General features: G+C 38.7%; 1 protein-coding gene across 1 annotated transcript; it reads left to right on the forward strand.

The window, feature by feature from the left end:
- Nucleotides 1-3,047: 3,047 nt before the first annotated feature.
- On the forward strand, nt 3,048-20,582 carry LOC132054994 (probable protein S-acyltransferase 17). Its single transcript, XM_059446878.1, has 10 exons — nt 3,048-3,251; nt 3,341-3,434; nt 14,834-14,928; nt 15,054-15,221; nt 15,306-15,378; nt 15,499-15,551; nt 17,036-17,127; nt 17,212-17,264; nt 18,902-19,027; nt 19,707-20,582. The coding sequence occupies exons 1-10, from the start codon at nt 3,109-3,111 to the stop codon at nt 19,980-19,982; spliced, it is 1,173 nt and encodes a 390-aa protein (XP_059302861.1). The 5' UTR covers nt 3,048-3,108; the 3' UTR covers nt 19,983-20,582.
- Nucleotides 20,583-21,008: the final 426 nt, after the last annotated feature.

Genomic DNA, 21,008 nt, shown 5'->3' on the forward strand with positions numbered 1-21,008 from the left:
GCCTGCGATTATTTCCGATAATGCATATAATAATTGTTGCTCATAAGTAGTTTGTAACTTTGATATTTAAAATGGGATTTTGCCTCAAATTTGCAGGCGGTTTGCACCAGGAAAAAAAAATCACATGTAGCTACATCTTGGTTTAGCCCCCGAAACTCACCCAAACTCTAAAGGCTGCAATCTAAACATATGTACAAGTCCAAAATTATTAGAAGAGCCTGTAGGAATCTTAAAATCACGAGTCCGAACCTATTTAATCACATTTTTTACGTTTGTCAACTCTTAACCTTTCAAATCACTAATTTTGACTTTTTTGTTCCGAAACGCACACGTGAATCCCTCGAGACCTATGGCGCCCATACTTGCAAGTAATAAAATATCAAATGGACCTACAGAAAGTCTCAATGGGGGAAGGGGTTCTAAAACTCAAAATGACCTAACGAGTTGTTACAAATCATTATAAATTGAAAGTTAGGACCATTTGCAGCTAGGAATCATTCCTTCAAACATTTCCAACTTACTTCCACATAGTTCTCCCTACTTCCAAACATTCATATATACCCACCACACATTAGATTTCATTGTTAAACACCTCTCTTTCTTCCCCTGTCCCTAGCTCATCTTTATATTCTGCTAAGACAGTTTCATGACCTCACACAAGATGCAAGAACCATAGCACGTGTGCCCGGACAATTCTTTTCTTGGGATGCCGGCTGGCGAGCGCGACACATAGGTCGTGACAAGTCCAGTGGGGCGTGCGCCTCATATATTTTCTTTGGGTTCTTCTTTCGTTTTGCCAACTCTGACCACTTTAACAATTCCAAGCTATGTCCAACCTACGCCATACTTAGTTTATCATGTTCCAGTTATCCATACACCCTTTGTGTGGGTCTCAATACATCTCATTTTTATCTTACTTACCTTATTTGAATCCAAAACAAATCCAATATAAATGTAGAAACATATGAGGCCTTACAAGTTATTTGCAACTTCCAAATTTAATTATTTTAGCTTTAAAGTTCAAACTACAAAATACAAACTTGCAAAACTTGGTATATTTTCAAAGTTGTAAAGGAATTTTAAAAATTACCCAACTCGCCCTATTAGCCTTTCACAACTCGGCCCACGTAGTTAATGGGTTGTGGGTCGTGCCTTGCTGCCACTTCTAAAAAGCCTTCCGGCCCCCAATCGTCCCCCGTTAAGGCCAGCCCGACCTACTTCCTGGACCGGTGGACTGTGCCTTAACGGGTGTGGCGCTAGCCTAGTTGATACCCATAAAGTTTATGCCATTAGTTAATAAGGGAAAATTTGGCCCATATTGATAGCGACAAAGATAGATTCGACTCTAACAATTAAGGGATTGTACCATTTCACAAAGTCTAAGGTTAAATTTGACATTTTTCGAATAATTAAAAAGGTTAAACAAAGGATAAAAGAAAATAATAATGCATTAAAAATTAATACCTGTAACTACATTATTATTCAATACTCCATCCGATTCAAAATAAGCGTCCACTTAGCCTTTTGCACACCCCTAGAAAAAATATTAACTCCCGTAAAAAAAAGAAGGTATTTTAACTTAACTATCCTTAATTAAATACTACCTAATTAATATAGATTCTTGATCATATAAAAACCCACTTATCTAAATAGGAGTAAATTCGAAAGCAAATAATTAATTTTTTCTTAATTATGTAAGTGGACACTTATTTTAAACTAAAATAAAAAGGTTAAGGGTGTGTTCGGTATGGAGTAAAATGTTTTCCAAGAAAATGTGTTCATGGAAAATAAGTGAATTTCTACTTACTTTCTCATGTTTGGATGGGTTGTGAAAAATAAGTGAATTTCTTACTTATTTTCTCATGTTCGGTTAGTTGGTAGAAAATATTTTTTGGAAAATATCACCCATGCCCCACCAACTCCATCACCCCATACCACACCAACCCCATACCCACCCCACCACCCACCACCCACCCCAAGCATTCACCCACTCAAGCACCTACCCTCCACCACCCACCCCACCCACCCCCAACCAACCACCACCCTCAACCACTTCATCTTCACCCCACACCACCCGCTATCCCTCATGACCACCCACCCCCCACACACCAAATTTAACCATGCAAACTTTCCATTTTTATAAAGGTAAAATTAAATATGAAGTAGAAAATTCGGGAGGGGTTAAGGGGGTGGGGAGGGTGTACAAAATCAAAAAAGAAAATTTTTCAAAAATTTTTAATTTTTTTTTTAAAAGCGGGGTGTTTGTGTGTGTGTGTGTGGAGGGGGAGGGGTCGTAGAAAACCAAAAAAAAAAAAAAAAGCTTTTTAAAACTTTAAAAAAAAATTGGGGGGGTGGTGGGGTGTTGGAGCCCGGGGTGTTGTGGGGTGGGGAGGGAGATGGGTGGTTTAGAAAACGCAAAAATTAAAAACTTAAATAAAAATTTTAGGGCGGGGCCGGGGGTAGGGTGGGTGGGGGAGGTACGTGGGGTTGTGGGAGTTGTTAGGGTTTGGTGGGGGGTGGTTGGGTGGTGGTAGGGTAGTTGGTGAAATGTTAATTGTGGACTTGTTTTTCCTACTTTGATTAGGGAAGTCATTTTTCTCATTTTGAAGGAACTTATTTTCCTAAAGAAAATATTTTTCAAATATTTTGACCAAAAGAACATGAGAAAATTGGGAACGCACCCAAAGTAAGAAGGATAAAAACTTGACATTTCTTGACACCTTTTTATATTTATCAACAATTTAATTATAAATTTTTCATTTACTCTTAATGAAATAATTTTTACCAACAAAAATTTCTTTGACTTATTTTAAACCACAAGATTCAAAAATCTTACTTTATACATTAGACTTCGCCTGTCAAACACCCTCCTATAAATTGGCACCGAGGGTGTAAGACCTTTAATGACATTATTATTATTATTATTATTATTATTATATTATTCAATATAGAAGGATAAAAACTTTGACATTTCGTGTTGAATTTGGTGATTTTTGGTGATTTTATAATAATAGTAATAAATATTAGAAGTCATGATAAAGAGAGAAATAATGAAAGAAGTGTATAATGACCTCTTAACAGAGCCTAAGAGGGCACAACTGAGAAATAATGGAATGGCTTCTTGTAATCCACAGCTTGGTGACTCTCCTAGTATTGATTTCTTTTCTCTGTGGCCAATGGCCTATTTTCCAAGGCACTTTCATTGAAAAAATCCACTTCTTCCTCACTTTTGGTGCCTGTGATTATTTCCGGTATTCATTTCAATTCCATATAATAATTGTTTCATATAAGTAGTTTGTAACTTTGATATTGAAAATATCCAAATTCTTGAATTTTACAGGCGGTTTGTGGGTGCTGTGTTTGGTCAAAAAGGCTCAGATGCACTCTTCTGTGTTGAGTATTATTGTTGTGATCGTCCTAATCCTATTCTCCAGGTTTCTTTCTTCTTCTTCTTCTTCTTCTTCTTCTTCTTCTTAATTTACCTTATTTCAAATTCAAATTAGTTATTTCATTTCTCCACTGTAGCAACTTTGAATATTTTGGAAGTAGCTCCAATTAATTAAGGAAAAAGGAGAAATCATCTTGACTTGCTCAACATAATAATTGAGTTAATATTTAGCTAGTGCTCAGAATATTAATACACTTTTATGTCAAAGTTTAGCAGAAAATGTTCCTCCCAATATGGGAATGGGCTAGGGTTATGAACTTATAATCTGTTGATCGATTTGATTCCATGATTATAAGTTCATTCCACACCAGATCAGGCTGGAATAGGGTTATGTACGTTCTCATTATGAGAAGGGGTCGTTCGGGCCTACTAAATAGATACTATGTTTACATATGGATCCCTACATTGTTACGTTCCATTTAGGATTAGGAACACGCGTAATTGGACCTGCTTTTTACATATCTCTATTGGGACCCTATTGACCTCTTTGAGTGAATTGAGAAATAGGTCTGATTGTCCATCTTTTTGTATATATATATATAAGGGATGAGGGATGTTCATCTGTCCAGACAAGACGAAGACTACCAAAGACACTTACGCAAGGAGCTACTTCTACAAAGAAAAGCACACTTGCTAAAAAGAAAAAAAATGGAAAAATAGAAAGTATAGTTAAAGAGACGTTGGAAAGATTTTTCCAGACAAAAGAAGAATAAGACAAGCATATAATCAAGAATCCTAGTCCAAAGATTATCTCCAAGTCCAGGGATGTCACCAGTCCATAGTTCAGATCTTGAAGGAGATATGGTAAATTTTCGTAATGCTGGCATTTCAAGATTCACAAGATCCAAACGACGACGATTCGGGGATGAGTTTTGATTCTATCGCATCGCATAATCTAGACACATAAAAAAAAAAAAAAAAAAATAAATATATATATATATATATATATATATATATATATATATATATATATATATATATATATATATATATTAGTGGAGGAAGTAATCATGATAAGACAAAAGACGGAAAGATTCGTTGAACAAAGCAACGGATAGAAGTCATTTTCAGAAAAAGAGACTTTATTAAAAGTAGCTTTAATAAAGCAGCCATCAGGCAAGTGTGTTGAATCAAGAACAGACAGTAAACACCTTTTTTATGGACGCTTTATTCTGTCTCCACTTATGAAAAACCAAGCCGACACAATAGGCATAGTGATGTGAAGATGTGGACTCGAAACTTTGATCAATTACTTGCATTACATTGGATGATGTGAAAGTGCTCTAAGAAGTTTAAAAGTAGATCTCATTTTGTGTCAGTAATATACAAGAGTTGTTTTTGTTCTTCAAAACTGAAATGTAAATGATGAAACTTTCTTCCAAAGTGAATCTTTGAGATGACAATTACAGCATTTAGTTTGTCTTTGGGACTTAGGAATGGAATTAGTCTTTAGGAGACTCAATGAGAGTTGCTTTTGTCATGAACCAAATTCTCAACAGAAACTCACAAATGTTTCCAATAACATAGTAGCATACAATAGAAATTCTGGAAGATAATTTTTGAGAATGGTAACAATTAATCTATATATCCACAGGTATAACTACATCCAAATGTGTAGTCCCCCTTCAAAAGTATTACAGCTTACATTGCCTTCCTATTTCCACTAAATTACAACCAGTCAATAGCTGTTAAAATATCTACTGTTTGATCTAACATTTCCTGTTTACACCAAAAATAGTAAATAGCTAAACAATTCATCTTCATTTTCTGCATGCTGCTCTGCTTATCTTCAAAACATCTCTGATTTCTCTCCTTCGAAACTGTCCACCATATGCTTGTTTGGATAATCTTCCATCTCTCCTCCTTCTTTGCTGCATTACCATCTCTGTTCCAACACTTCATTACTTCTTGTATTCTTCCTGATTTCACTCAGTTGATTTTTTTCATTTTGAGAAAGAACTGCCGCAACTGGTCTGTCACTTTGCATTGCAAAAAAAGATGGTTGACTGTCTCTGCTTGTTCCCCACATAAGTAACATCTAGAGCATAGGTGAAATCCTCTTTTGTTCAGGTTCTCATGAGTCTCATGAGTCAGCACTGCTTCTTTTGCCAAAAGCCAAGAAAAACAGTTTACGTTGTAAGGTATTTTGGTTTTCCATATCATCCTCCAAGGCCATCCTGCCTCCTGATTTGTTGTTGAACTCAAGTCACTCAAGTCTCTGTATGCAGATTTAACAGTAAAATTCCCTTTACTAGACAGCTTTCCATTCCAAAGTATCCCTCTCACCTGTTAAATTGTTGAAATGTGCCATTGTGTTGTAAAAGGCTACTATCCTTGGCATCTCCCAATCATTCAGATTCCTTCTTAGGTGTAGATTCCATCCTTGTCCTGTCCATATTTCAGCAATTGTGGCTTGTTGAAGTTGGCATAAGGTGTAAAGATCTGGGCACATTTGCTTTAAAGGTTCTTGGCCACACCAACTGTCATCCCAAAAGGACACCTTCAAACCATTCCCCACTTTAAATCTTGCTCTAGCCAAAACTAAAGGCCATAGATTTCTGATAGATCTCCACAAACTGCAACCATAAGGGGCAGTCACCACTTCAGTCATCCACTTATCCTCCATCCCATACTTTGCAGTGACCACTTCCTTCCAAAGTGAGTTGTGAGTTGTTGCAAACTTCCACAACCATTTCATCAACAAGCTCTTGTTCTGTCTACTCATGTCTCTGATTCCCACCCCTCCTACTTCCTTGTTGATTGTCAACTCCTCCCACTTAACTAGATGGAACTTCTTCTTGTCTTCATTACCTTGCCAGAAAAAGTTTCTCCTTAGAGTATCTATCCTTTTAACCACATTCTGGAAGATAATAATATGGAAATGATTGAATTAAAGGATAGTAAGAACTAGAAAGCGATCAGAAGTGTCAGAGACTCAGAAAGGGATGAGGGAATACAGACAATTCATAACAATTCGCATAACCACTTCTTTCAAACACTTAGTCCTTTTTAACTTGTTGTTAGTTGGGCCTGCCCCCCAAATCAACCTTTGTGAAGCCCTTTTGGTCCTATTGCTGCTTCTTGGCCCAATAGCTACTTCTGTGATATCCATATTCACGTTGGGCTGGGACCGATTGATAACAATACTCCCGTCCCCGATAAGAACCTTGTTCTCAAGGTTCAATGAAGAAACTAGAGAAGTCTTAGGGATCAATGCAGGTATATATCCAGTGCTAGCAGTTGGATCAACATTTATAAGAAAATGCACTCGGTGCCTTCTTGCATAATCAATTGTGCTCTCTGCTTCAACATTAATTTTGGCCAAGGTCCCCACTGCAAGGTTTGGATTAGCTCTACCATTTGTTGCACCACTAAGTGTGACACAGTATGTACCAACAAGTACAATATTGAAATCTAGTGTTGCTTCTGTACGAATTGGGCTTAGATAAGTGAGCATGGACACAGACATATGTGCTGCTCTTACCACAGGCTTCCTTTTGGAGTAGCACCTGCAAATCATTACTTTTTGAGCCAGAATTATCATCTCAATTGGAAGCTCCCTTCCCAGTTCACATTGTGCTGCCATAAATGCATCATAGTTGGAAAATTGGTCAATAAAACTTGCTACAGCTTCCTGATTTGCAACTTGTGACATATGATGAACTGCAAGTTTTGTACCTATGCCAAAGGTCATACCAAATTTATTTCGTGTAACAATGAATGAACCGCTAGCTTGAGATTCCAAGATACATTGGTCAGCATGGGCACCAGCTGCATTGAAAAGAACTATTGAGTCGGATTGAACACCACGAGGTACTAGAGTATTGTTGTTATTCGGCTGGAATAATTTTTCAAGGTTGAAGATGGAAGCACTCTCTCCATGAGCCAGCGCCGAAGGAATAGCAGAAACAATATTGACAATTGCTGTGTTATGAACTAAAGTATCAAGAAGTGTATCGACAACTTTGAGAGGTGCATCCTCATGTGCATTCCTAGTTTTAAACACCTGCTTGTTTGCGCGGTGTAAAACTTCATTCAAGGCGCCAAATGGAGAAGTTAAAGCCATGTATTTAATAGCGCAGTCCCTCATTTGCCTTGTGTCATTAAGGAAATAAAAAATAGAAGGAAAATCACCATCCAAAATAAAACCCAATACCATAATAGTCCAGAAGTCGCAAACTGGTATTTTTATAAGAGTCCTAAGGGCCCCAACTTTAAAGATAAGCAGCATAGAGGTCATCAGAACCAATTTCTGTTAGAACATATTTGCCCTTACTAATTGTGTTTACCCATGAGCGAGCAACAACCAAGGCTAGCATTCCACATGGTTGACCACATGAACATAGCATTCCAACTCGCTATTCCTGCAGTCCAACAGTAGGCACCATGCAGGGTAGTACGACAGGCTAGAGAAAACATGCTCGAGCCAGGATCAAAGGGTAATCTAATCCAGCTAAGAATAGGTCAAGTATTTGCTGGAACTATCTTGATCCAAACTGGCCCAAATCAACAAGCGAGCCATCAATTAAAGTTGTACCAATGAAATTGTCATCTCTGATTGTAGATGTCACATTTGAAGTCATATGGGCATAGTAGATGTGAAAGGACTCATTACACTTAGGATTGTTTGGTTCAGTGTCAATGACTACGATTGCGCCAATAAATGAGGACTCAATTGGAAAACTTCATAAACATTGAATATCAAATCTGTTGTATGCTCAAGTGCTCTTGCAAATGTAACAAGTTCCTCCCAAGTACTTAAACTCACACAAGGCAAATTTCGGATACCATTAGAGTAAGACACCCACTGAAGTGGAGAAAATTTCATCATCAAGCCCTTGACAACTGCTTTTCCAAGCATAGTTTATGTACAATTAGTGTTCATGTTAACCTCCAATTTCGTCATGTCATTAAAATATCGCACACTAGATGTTTCTGGACCAAACAATAGAGCATTGCCGAGACAGAAACAACATTCCAGTCCGCGTCATTGTCAGACAAGTAGCTATTATAGACATTGAATATACCAGCATTTGGATGAGCTATTTGTTCAAACACACTAGCGGCATAGTGTTTTTTTTTTTTTTTTTTTTTAGGGATAAACAGTCTTTTCTATTCAACCAAAATTGTGAATTACAAATCAAGCAGATGCTGACGATCTGCATCTCTGTGCATATAAAGCTTTACACAGAAATCCTAACATACAGAACTGAGTAAAAGAATTCAAGTTTGTAAGATGCCTCTGCCAGCTTGGGATGTTGTGGCCTCTAGTGTGTATGTGCGGTACAATCTCCTTGCATAATCTATCTGCAGAAAACCTACCACTCTGGAACCTGAGCATGTTCCTGTCTGTCCAAATCAGATACACCATCATACCAAAGACACAGTTGACAATAGCCCAACACTGAGACTTCCTCCTTGCCCTTCTATTAATCCACATAACCTCAAATGACCAGTCAGAAATGGCTCTAGGATGACCAAGACAAGCTATTAATCTGGACCAAATGCCCTTAACATTTGGACAATCAAAAAACAAATGCTCAAACACTTCATCAGCTAAGCCACAACAGAAATGCCAAATTTTAAATGTCTGTCTACAGTAGCAAGTCTCCTTTGTGCAGCAAGCCAAAGGTTGAACTTATATCTGGGGTGTAGATGTGGCTGAAAAATCATCTGGTTCCAAGGGACTCTTTGGTACTGAGGGCTCAACTTGTGATATAGCTTTTTAATGCTAAACACTCCCTCAGCCTTCTGCAGTTGAAGTAAATTACTCATCAAGTCACCTGGCATACCTTGGAGCTCAGTAATGAGACTCCTACTACCTAGTATTTTCCTGACCACCCAAGCAGCATTCTTGTGTATAGGCATGAACTCCACAGTGTTATTCTTTATATAAAAACAATGAATCCGTTTGAGCCACATATAGTCCTTCTTCATAGCAATAACCCATGGATGTCTCGCCACAACAGCCTTGTTCCAAAGATACATGTTCATGACATTCAATCCTCCAGCAGCTTGGGGCAAGCATATCTTTTCCCATGAAACTAAGGTTTTCTTGGAGATAGTAGAGTCTCTGGTCCACATAAATGACCTGCAAATGGCCTCAATCATCTTAAGTATCTTCTTGGAAAGTAGAAATATTTGTGCCTATTAGGATTGCACACCAAAAAGCACTGACTTAATTAGTTGCAACCCACCAGCATAAGATAAGACTTTAGAGGACCAGCAGTTAATCTTAGCAGTAATTTTCTCAACCAACGGCCGACATTGGACAATGGTTGGTATCTTAGCAGCCAATGGCACACCAAGGTATCTGAAAGGTAGTGTACCCTCAGTATGTCCCAATTCCTCCAAAATGTCTGCCTTCAAGTGATCAGGAATGCCTGCAAAGTATTATTAAGCTCTTATCAGCATTTGCTTGTAAGCCAGAAGCCAATAAGAACTTAAGAAATGTTTGCTGTAAAAGCCTAATAGATGTGAGATCAATGCCTTGCCTAATCCCTCTTTTACCCTGAAATGGTGTTGTAAGGCCTCCATTCAGTGTTAGGGAGTAAGATACTGTAGTTATGCATTCCCAGATCCACATCACAAATTTATGAGGAAATCCAAGTTCAATTAATATCCTGTTAAGGAAATGCCAATCCAAGGTGTCATAAGCTTTTCCTAGATCTACCTTCAACACACATCTTGGAGTGATACTCTTCCTAGTATAGCCTTTAAAGAGCCTTTTGAGTGAACAAAATGTTACCTGTAATGCATCTTCCTTCAATAAAAGCAGTCTGTGAGCCACCTATTAAATTCCCCATAACAGTTTTTAGCCTCCTTGTTAATATTTTAGTGATAATCTTATACAAGGTAGTGAAGCAAGCAATAGGTCTATAGTCCTTCACTTGGGTGGGTGATGGAACCTTTTGGTACCAGAGTCACAGCAGTACAGTTTAAGGCCTTAAGCAACTTCCTAGTTCTGAAAAAACTCTTAACTGTGTCTGTAACATCACCTTTAACCTCTTCCCAGTGGTTAATAGAAAACTCAATTGAGATGCCATCCACTCCTGGAGCCTTGTCCTTGGGCATGTCCTTTATAGCATCCATGATTTCCTCCTCTGTAAGGTCTTTAATGAGCTGAATCTGTTGGTGGCTATTGAGGCACACACCTTGCTTGGTTACTTCTGAGTTAGGACAAGTGAGTAAAGGGTCAACTTCACCCATGAGCTTGGTGAAAATGATATGAATTCAGTCTCTACCAAGCTAGGATCAGTAAGTTTGACCCCAGCTTCATATTATACAGAGGTGATGGTATTCAAGTTGGTCCTGATCTTCCACTGAGAATGGAAGTATTTGGTATTGGAATCTCCACACTGGATCCAGCTTGCTCTAGATTTTTGCCTCAAGACCTGTTCCTCCACATTGCTCCGCTTCTCCATTTCCAATAGATCTGCTTTCTCTTGGTCAATGAGTTGCTGACAGAGAGGTTGAGTGGCCATACCTGCTCGGATTATTTCCAACCTCTCTCTGGCTTGGTGTAGTTTCTGCTGGTAAGATGCCATATATGTATTAAGATCTTTGAGACCCACCTTCAGCATTTTCAACTTCTGCCAGGTTCTATGCATCGCTATTCCGCTGACATCCTGCCCCCATATATCTTGAACTATCCTGGTAAAGTCTGGATGATTCATAACATTAGTAAACAATTTGAATGGTTTAGGATGCAGATTCCTTAGTTGGTTTGTAGGATTGCATTGGATCAAAACTGGTGAATAATCTGATACCCCTGGATTCAAGATGTCAGCCTCAACATGACCATATTGTTGTAGCCACCGGTAGTTCCCAAAAGCCCAATCAATCTTGCTATACACTCTTGTATCTACTTGTTGTTTGTTGCACCATGTGAAGTGCCAGCCAGTGCTCTTTGAGGGAGTAAGTTGTAGGCTATCCAGCATATCCCTAAGGCCTTTTGTTTCATTACTGGGGCCCCAATCCCATCCTCAGTAGTAAGAACATTGTTGAAATCCCTACATATCAGCCAAGCAGTTTGTATTTGAGCCCCTAGATGTGTTAGTTGATCCCACAAAACCTGTCTCTCCCCAAGGTCATTGTTAGCATAGACAAAAGTAATCAACAATGTCACTTGGGTAACTGGATTAGAGACTTGACAATGGATGAACTGATCTCCAACCCCAAGGATTTGCATTTGCATATGAGGTTTGCATAGTAGCCAAATTCTACCATTTGGAGCATGGTTGTAAAATGCCTTTCCAATCCTTAGCTACTCGTGGTGATCCTTTTTTGCTTTGTTCTCCTTTACTTTTGTTTCTAGAATTCCCATAACTTCTACTTTATTCTTTCTCAGAAAGAGAGGCACCTCCTTCTGTTTTGGGGGTCTGTTTAGCCCCCTTATGTTCCAAGTGGATTTGATCATGGGGGTTGGAACTGATTAAGACCACCAGTTCCATCAATGGAATTAGGTCTTGATTCAGCACTGTAAAACTATTACTGGTCCCTGCAAGACTAGGTGCACAACTAGGCTGCTGACTTGAGACTTGTGGCACTGGACCTGATGTAGTAATCTGTTGGTTATGCCCTGTAGAGCTTTGTGTCTGAGGAGGCACTGGCATCAATAGATCTGTTGGCTGACTAGTTTGAATAGAGGAGTTGCTAGCATCTTGCTTATTTGCTACTGCAGGAACTGGGTTCAGCAAGACTTGATCAGGCCGGACCTGATCCTTTTCCTGCCATTGTTGAACAATTCTCTTCCTCCTTCTAGTCCTCTTCCTCTTCTTTGGCTTCTTGAATTCATCCTTTTTCTCCTACTCTACCTTCTTCGAACATTCATTTGTATCATGACCAAATTTTGCACAATCAATACAAAACTTGGGCCTCCTTTCATAGCATATATCCCGATGAATTACTCCGTTAGGAGTGTGAAGTTTAGAATGTACAGGCAAGGGATGAGATACATCAGCTTCCACCAACACTCTAGCAAAGGACACCTTTTCCATTTCTGCAGTAAATCTATCTGTGTACATGGGCTTGCCCACTACACTAGCAAGCTTGCTGGGTGCCTCAGATGACCAATATCCAACTGGAAGGCCTGGGAACTTGACCCCGAAGGAATAATGTTCAAGCATTCAGGGTCAAAAACAAAATCAATGATCCAGTTCTTCAATTTAACCGGTTTGTGTGGTATGTATAGGACCCAGAGTGAAGGACTAGATCTATGTCAGATAAGCTTTGAAAATGGAAGATGTAATATCCCTCATCATGGTACAGAATTCTAGGCTTAGCAATGAAATTCCACACATTCATGACATAATTCTCCATAGATTTCTCATATGGAGTGTCCCCCAATACATACCCAATCAGCGCCGTACTCCAGTATCCTCCTGTTCTTGTATATCAGCTGCCTCAATCTGTACGACAAAAGTCTCACCTCTTAATGAAGGAGGAATATAGGTTAAGGTCTTACCAAATTGGGAGCTTCTATTCCGATGCATAGGTTTCTCATCCACCGGCAGTGCTCTATCCTCTGTTGCTGGTGCCGTAGTCTCAGCTGTCGACTCATCTCTTAGCGCAGTGACCGGCGGTTCCTTCTTCGCGGGCCTAAACTAGCCGGTGAAGTATGAGTTGAGGTTCCAGCTCCAGAAAATTGATATATTCTTTCCTTAACTCACCCCATTTTGCAATTGGAAGAGGAACAGTGTCAGTGCATTCAAACTCCTCCAAAATAGGGTTAAATTGTTGTGGTAGAAAGCTACCAAAAGTCAGTGGTACGAGTCTCTGTTGAATTCCACTTGCCGGAACCATCGTTGCCGGAGCGGCAGCAGTGGATTGGCGGCGCAAGGTCATTTTCCTCTAGGTGCGTATGTTAGCAACCTTGCTAACATGCGCTGAGAGAAAAAACATTATTTTCCACTAGCGGCATAGTCAATACTGGATATGTCTGCATCCTCTGTTTCCAAATATATGGAGTACCTGCATATCTACGAAGCATATCAAATTGCCGAAGTCCACACTCGAGCGAAATTGGTGAAGGAATAGACTCACCGGGATCAAATGGAAGGTGTATGGATATATGATCATACATCAAACGGATGCCAACAAAAATTAAGAGGTCACTCCTTTCCCAGAGTGATTCGATCAAGGCATGTTCAACCAAAGGTTGCCCAGTTCCTTGAGAATAACTATCCAACACCTTTCTCACGTAAGTGTTGGAGTTGTATGTTGTGACATTACCTTCTTCATCATCAATAACCAAAGGAAGTGCACAGTCACCAATTATAAGACTGGGATTCCCACAAAATTCAGGCTCAGCCTCGAAAGTTTTGGTAAGAGCTAGACCAATATTCCTTAAGTTGTCAGTCTTATGGGATAACTCTGGGAAACTTTGCTTGGCCCTGTGAGAAAGTCATCAAACACCTGGCCTTCAATTTCTTTAGAATATTCCTGAATTGAATCATCAAATTCCATGTCGGGCTGTTGGACCTCGAATATTGGCAGTAGGGCTTGAGTTACCATTGGCCAAAGCAGAAGCAATCTCCGATTCTGCGACCTCCTCTGGTTTTGCAATGTGTAGATCATATTCCATTGCGGCAAGTTGGTCTGTAGGTGCGAAGCTAATGGAGTCAAAACAGGCCATACTCTCCACCAAACTTGCTAAGCTCCAATCTCGAAATCGCAGAAGTAATTTCACCTTGAAATGGTTCCAATCATAGAAATGTTTGTTGCGAAACAACCAATCAAACCAAATGAGAGCTTCACCATCAAGGTAGAAGGAAGGAAGAGGTAGCCAGTCCTTCTGGGAGAAGCCAAGGTAGGTGAAATACTGTTTTGCTCGAAAAATTCACCCTTCCCGATTAACACCGCTAAATCGATCTAGCACCACGATAGCCATGGAGTACGATCGATGAAAGGAGCACGGTAATGAACCAAATTCTCAACAGAAACTCACAAATGTATTCCAGTAACATAGTCGCATATAGGGAAATGATTGAATTAAAGGATAGTAAGAACTAGAAAGAGATGAGAAGCCAGAGACTCAGAAAGGGACAAGGGAATACAGACAATTCATAAGAATGCGCATCACCGCTTCTTTCAAACACTTAGTCCTTTTTAACTTCTTGTTAGTAGGGCCTGGATCCCAAATCAACCTTTGTGAAGCCCTTTTGGTCCTATTGCTGCTTCTTGGCCCAATAGCTACTTCTGTGATATCCATTTTCACGTTGGACTGGGACTGATTCATAACAGCTTTTCTTCCTTTTTTTGTTTTTTTTTGTTTTTATTCTTTGGTCTTTGGGTGTTGTCAGTGTCTACTCCATTTTCATGTCCTTTTTTCTTCTTTTATGAATAGAGAAACTTTATTTGAGCATTGTCTGTTACTAAATGCAGGTCATATATTTGGTGATAATTGGAGGCAGTTACTACTTTATTGTGCAGTCAGCCTTTAAGTACATTCCTGGGTATTACTTAGGTGAAGTGCACAGGTATTACTGAATCCTTGTGCTTTGTGTCACTCTTATATGCATCAGTTTGTTTGTCGCTTGACCAGCTATGTTGATTTTTGTGGTATATGTACGTGAATTTTCCTAGAAACTACTTAAAATTGCAGGTACATAAGCTTGTTGGCAGTTGGTGGGGGTATTCTCCTCTTTCTATTGACTAGCTTTTCTGACCCAGGAACTGTGAATTGTGCAAATGTTTCGCACTATCTTTCTGCTTATCCCTATGACAATATTATTTTCTCAGAAAAAGAATGTCCTACCTGCAAGATCCCAAAGTGAGTGTGTTTCTTTCGTTTAAACCTCTAAAGCTCTAGTATACTACACTAGCTAATTGAACTTTATTTCTACTCCTTGTTCAGACCTGCTAGGTCAAAGCACTGCAGCATTTGTGATCGCTGTGTTGCTAGATTTGATCATCATTGTGGATGGATGGTTTGTTTTTTTCCCTTTTTCATTCTTTTCTATCTTTCATACATATAGATGCTAACTCTATCTCAGCATATATTCACTGTATATGACCTAATGGTTTTCATTCTGTTCTTAATATCACAGAATAATTGCATAGGCGAGCGGAACATCAGATACTTTATGGCTTTTCTTATCTGGTGAGCAAATGATACTGATTGGTCTTTCTGCTAAAGGGCTTATTTCGTGCACACAGTACTCTTACTAGTGCGGGGTAGGGAGTGTGTGGGTATTGTACACTTTTGCATCAACGCTCGTCCTCAACTGCCTGTTGCAATAAGAAAAATATTCTTCCATTGTTTTCTAGTCCACTGTCATGAACAAACACCCATAATAGGGGATATTGGTTACTTCTATCTCTTTTCATAGCTGATGGTTCTTGTTAATATTTGCATAATTTTGGAACTCACATGTCACCTTTACTAGCACGGATATTTAACCCAATGCAAAAGAAAATAAAAAATAGAAGACTCCATTACTAGCATAAATTATTAGCTATTTCACAGCTGATGATTCTTGTTAATTTTTGCATAATTTTGGATTTTGTAGGATACATTTACTCTAGCACAGAAATTTACACTTACCCCCCCGCCCAAAAACAAAATACAAAAAACAAATAAACAAAAAATAGAGAATATTGACTGACCTTTGGTGGGGTTTTTGGGGGGGGGGGGGGCGCTTTTATTGCTCTATCTTCTGGACTACCCATTCCATTTTTGCCATAGATTGAACTTAAAAAAGAAGAAAAGACACCTATTGTTCACTTTTATTGAAAAAATTGAAAAGCTAGTCTGGATAGTTGTTTAAGAAACTGAAAATACCCAAAGGAAGAGAGAGAGCTAGTTCTTAAGAGCATTTCTTAAAGCTAGCCTGTATAGTTTTTTTCAAAAGCTTGTCCTAATTTGAGAACTCATTCAAGCTCTTTATTATTATTGTTATTATTATAGTATTGTTGTTGTTCCTGCTGCTGTTCTACTATAGTTTTGACATTCTATATTTTTCTTTTAATAACGGTAGTGTCCGGCCAGCATGTGCATACCTCGATTATTCCACCGGGTACCTGCTACTTCCCACCATCACAGGTATTGGGTTGCTCGAGTTAGGCAAATAAGAAGAAAGCACCTAGATGTGATAGCTACTAGTTGAGGATAGGTTTGAGACTCGTATGGAACTTTTATTACTATTATTATTATAGTAGCAATAGTAGTAGTAGTAGTGAACTCTATAGCTGAACCCAGCTTGTCTGGGGCTGAGGCGTAGTTGTCGGTGTTATTTTTGTGCTGGAATGTGAACTCTATTGTCCTGTGATTTTCACCCACTTCGTTGACGGTTAAGCCACACCCGTGGGTGCTTGAAACTCCCTATTATTGTTGAAGAAAGTACGAGATGTAAGTCATTGTAAAAAGCTCTGTCAAATATGACCTTATTAGAGAAAATTCTTGTTTTTTGTGTATTTAATATTGATACTACCTTCATTTGTTTTCATGTCACATGCTTGTGAAAAATATGTATGTGAATAACAATAGATTCAACTTAATTCTCAAGATTTTGTACTAAATACTGATGCCCATACTGATAAGATTCTCACGTTACCTTTCCTGTTGTTTTCAACATGCATCTGCAGGCATTTTCTTCTCTGTTTATATGGGGCAGTTGCTATTGCATTAGTGCTAGCTGGCAGACTGAAACAACTACGGGTTATAGATATTCTTACTGGTGCTTGACTAATCCTTTAAATGTTATTGGTGCCCAATTGCATGTTAGATCCAAAGTAATAGCTTGGCTTATCTGTTAATGCAGTTTATTATGGCTTCGAGAAATCATTCAGTAGTTTGGCTCCACATGTTGTAGTGGTAAGTGGAGGTCCACCTTTCTGATTCTGCCTGATTATATCTGTCTCTTCCCCTGTTGCATGTGAGTGTGTGCGTTATCAAATTTTCATCTGATTAGTATGTGAGTCCTTGATAAAGGCAACGCTATCAAACATCCCAACCTACTTTATGTCCTCGTTCTTCAATCCTACTTCTATTTGCAGAAGGCTTGAAATATTGATGATGGATTTCCTGAGGGATGGGGTAAATCATAAATGGAGACACAAAGTTTCGTTTGGTTAGTCGGGAGAAATTCTCAACTCCTATCAACAATGGTTGTGTATTCGAAGATTGGGAATGTTGAATCACACTGCTAGGAAGTGGCTATAAAGATATGCTAACGAAGAAAGGCCATGTGGAGAAAGGTGATTAAGTGAAGTAAGGAAACAAACAACCAATCTGGTTGATTCCCAAATAATGTGACCACCTTCTATGGGGCGAGTCCGTGGAGCGGCATAATAAGGAGAAATCGGACTTCTCAATATTTATTGCTCGTTTGTTGTGAAGGGGAACAAAATATGGTTTTGGCTCTATATCTGATGCAGTGACAAAACACTAAAAGATGCTTTATGCGATTGTTTACTGTAGCAAGGGGATAGATGTCATGGTATCCAAGAATTGAAATACAGGTCGTCACCGTCATCGGAAATTTCCTTTAGGAGGCCCTTCCGAGACTGGGAATTTGAAGAGGTAGGGACATTCTTTATGAGGCTTTATAGTCATGTACATTTCGGTGAAGTGGATAGAATAATTTGGAGAGGAATATCTAAAGAAATTCAGAGTCATGTCCTACTATAGCCACCTCATTTGGTGTTTGGTGTAGGAGTCCATAACCCCTTTTGGAAAACATTGTGGATATCGAGGGTCCCAAAAAGTTGGTATTCTTCACATGGTGTATGACATTGGGGGGAGGGGTGTGGTTCATTTTGATTTCTGAGCACCTTAGGAGGAAGAAAAGAATCGTGGTTAATTGGTGTTGCGTGTGCAAAAGAAATGGGGATGACACCAACTGCCTTCTACTTCAGCGTGAGTATGTGATCTTCAGGGTGCTGTGCGTGCTTTCAGGCACAGTTGCAGAAATGTAGGCAAGTTGGAAACTGTGCAATTGGATAGTAGTAGGAAGAGGCCATGGAGGACCACAGCTTTTACCATTTTTGATTATTATAGAGAAAAGAATAGAAGAACATTTCAAGATCTAGAGAGAGCCTTGTCATGAGACGAGAGCTCTCTTTTGTTTCTGTCATACTTTTGGTGAAAAATGGATACCTAACATATGAGTGTTTACAAAATAAATTACATTGATTTTCTACGCACTTTTCCCATTATACACTTAAAGGTGTGTGGTCAATAAATTACTTTATTGATTTATCCTGAAAAAAAGGTAAACCAATTAGCATATGGGTGCATTATTACCGCTATGGGGGTTTTTTTCTGCTGCATATGGAACCACTGGAATTAGATTATCCTTTTCTATGCATTGATGATCTAATTAATGATGCCCGCACCTTTTTCTTGTTTTATGAAATAAGTTTTTCTCCTTCCCAGCTCTATTAATGCATTCATGTTTGTATTTGTGCTTATGGTTTGTTTCTTAATGATGATCTTCTGCTTTGTATCAGTGGTTGTTGGATTCATACAACACTCAAATGCTAATCATGGTATTTCTGGCTATAGTTTCTATGCTACTAGCCGGTTTCCTTGCATACCACACCAAACTGTGTGTCACAAATACCACAACAAATGAGGTATTCCTTTTCTGTTTACTTCAGTTCAGTACATATTTCCAGTAGCTTATTGATGATTGTGGGTTGGCTGTGTTCTCTGGCTTTTCTTCTCCTTTTTAGAACCTGCATTTTCTTTGGAAATGAGCTTATGGCACACACGTGTCTAATAATAGAACTTGTATTTTTTCACTATTACATTACTTTCTTGGACATATCACCTAAAATGAATAATGACTTCTGATCTATCATTGAACCAAAGTTAGGCCAGTTGGAGATGACTAGATCTCAAAATATTTCGACAAAGAAGAAAAACAAAAATATGCTCTTGTAAGTGGGATCAAGTTAGTAAAACAATATTTGGACAGTCTAGAAATATTAACTTTAAAGGCCGAGTTTATTCATTTTGGATTTTTTTTTTGCTAACAAGTCTTGGGACAGAGGCTTGCAGCATTCTCTCTTAGGGTAATAGCAGCTCCTTTATTTTTTTTAATTTGACTAGGCAAAGAAAAAGAAAAGTAAAGAAGATAGGGAATAAGATGAAGGTAAAAAAAATGTTAGAACATCCTAATCGTAGAAATGCATTAGAATATCCTAATCATATACCTTTTTGATTCAGCACAACTATAAAATTTTAGAAGTTGAAACAGCAGCTTGCTCTTAGCTCGCATCTAAAGCTAAATTTCGTTCGTGTGGACTGCAGACTTTCAAATGGCAAGAGTACTTAGACTGGAAGAGGAAGGTCAACGAAGCAAAGGCAAGTGCAGCAGCTCTAAAAGCAAGTTTAGGTGAATTGAACCATGAAAAGAAGCACCCGGTGAGCAAATGGAAAGCCTTCTTCCAAAGGTCCCGTCTTGAAGAAGTGGAGGTGGTTAAGAATAACATTTACGATAAAGGAATGCTCCAGAATGTCTCTGAGATTGTATTTCCTCTTTCAACAAGACGGTCATTCTTGAAGAGGAAATCAAAATCAGGTTAGAATTTTCAGTTGGTGACCCATACTCATAGGGGCTCGGTAGCTCATCCTTGGTCCAATGTATTTAGTCTAATGGTTATACTATCAAGGAGGATGCACTAAATGTGAAGCACGCTCGCTTTTCCCAAACTCATCACTGACAAGTATCGACAAGTCATCTACCTTTATTCTTGGGTTGGCATGGCCAATGCAGTTTAATTGCACGTGATGCGAGGATGGACGAGTTCTCAGGAAGGGGGTTAAGTTCGTTCAGCAGTGTCACTTCCTTTTATTTGCTGCGGTTGCAGCTGTTGAATAGAAGTGCTTACTGTTCTTTTTTGTGCATTTCTGCTTCCTACTTGTGGTGAAGCCTAGGTTCCTTCGTATTTCTAGGATAAATTTCAATTTTTATTTAATTTCTTTTACCTTTTTGCTGCTTAGCAGCAAATTTTCACATGTACTATGTAATAGGACGAGAATGAGTGCTTGATATTTGTTGCAATCCGGAGTTTCATGTATCCACCAGCAGTGGAACTGGAGTTCAGATAGAATTCAAATGAATTTTGTGCTCGTGCAGCCAAAAAAGAGAGAGAATGTACTCAGCAGCTGAACTTTTTTTCTTTACTAGTTTCTCAACACTGCGCTGCACGTGAATCATTTACTTTTTTCTTTAAATTAGTCATTCACCCAAACTTTCACCTCTTGGTTTTGGCACGACTCCAACCTCGTTTATTAATAAGCAAAAGATATAAGAAGGAAGACATAAAACTTTACCTCCAAAGAGAAGTAATAAAAGAAGACACTAATAGAAAGTAATGGGGATTTCCCTTTTTCAGTTCAGATTCAGAAAAAAAGGTTCACTGAACATATGATCAGATTTCAATTAGAAAATCCTCAATTGTTCATTAACGTCAGCCAATTCTCTTCTTTTGTGTCCTGATCCTAAAGTTTGCAAAGCTTGCTTTGTCCATTTTGTATGGCCCTCTTCCCATTTTTTGGGAAGTTCTTCAAACTTGGAATAGACACTTGAGGTTTTTGTGATTGATATCC

The sequence above is a fragment of the Lycium ferocissimum genome, chromosome 1, assembly GCF_029784015.1.
Source record: "Lycium ferocissimum isolate CSIRO_LF1 chromosome 1, AGI_CSIRO_Lferr_CH_V1, whole genome shotgun sequence".
Classification (NCBI taxonomy): Eukaryota; Viridiplantae; Streptophyta; class Magnoliopsida; order Solanales; family Solanaceae; genus Lycium; species Lycium ferocissimum.

Bases quoted from the DNA above. Each gene is read 5' to 3' on its own strand.
- LOC132054994 (XM_059446878.1), top strand. From the start codon at position 3,109: ATGGAATGGCTTCTTGTAATCCACAGCTTGGTGACTCTCCTAGTATTG. The intron at 3,252-3,340 runs GTATTCATTTCA...TGAATTTTACAG, and splicing joins GGTGCCTGTGATTATTTCCG to GCGGTTTGTGGGTGCTGTGT. The intron at 14,929-15,053 runs GTATTACTGAAT...TTAAAATTGCAG, and splicing joins TACTTAGGTGAAGTGCACAG to GTACATAAGCTTGTTGGCAG.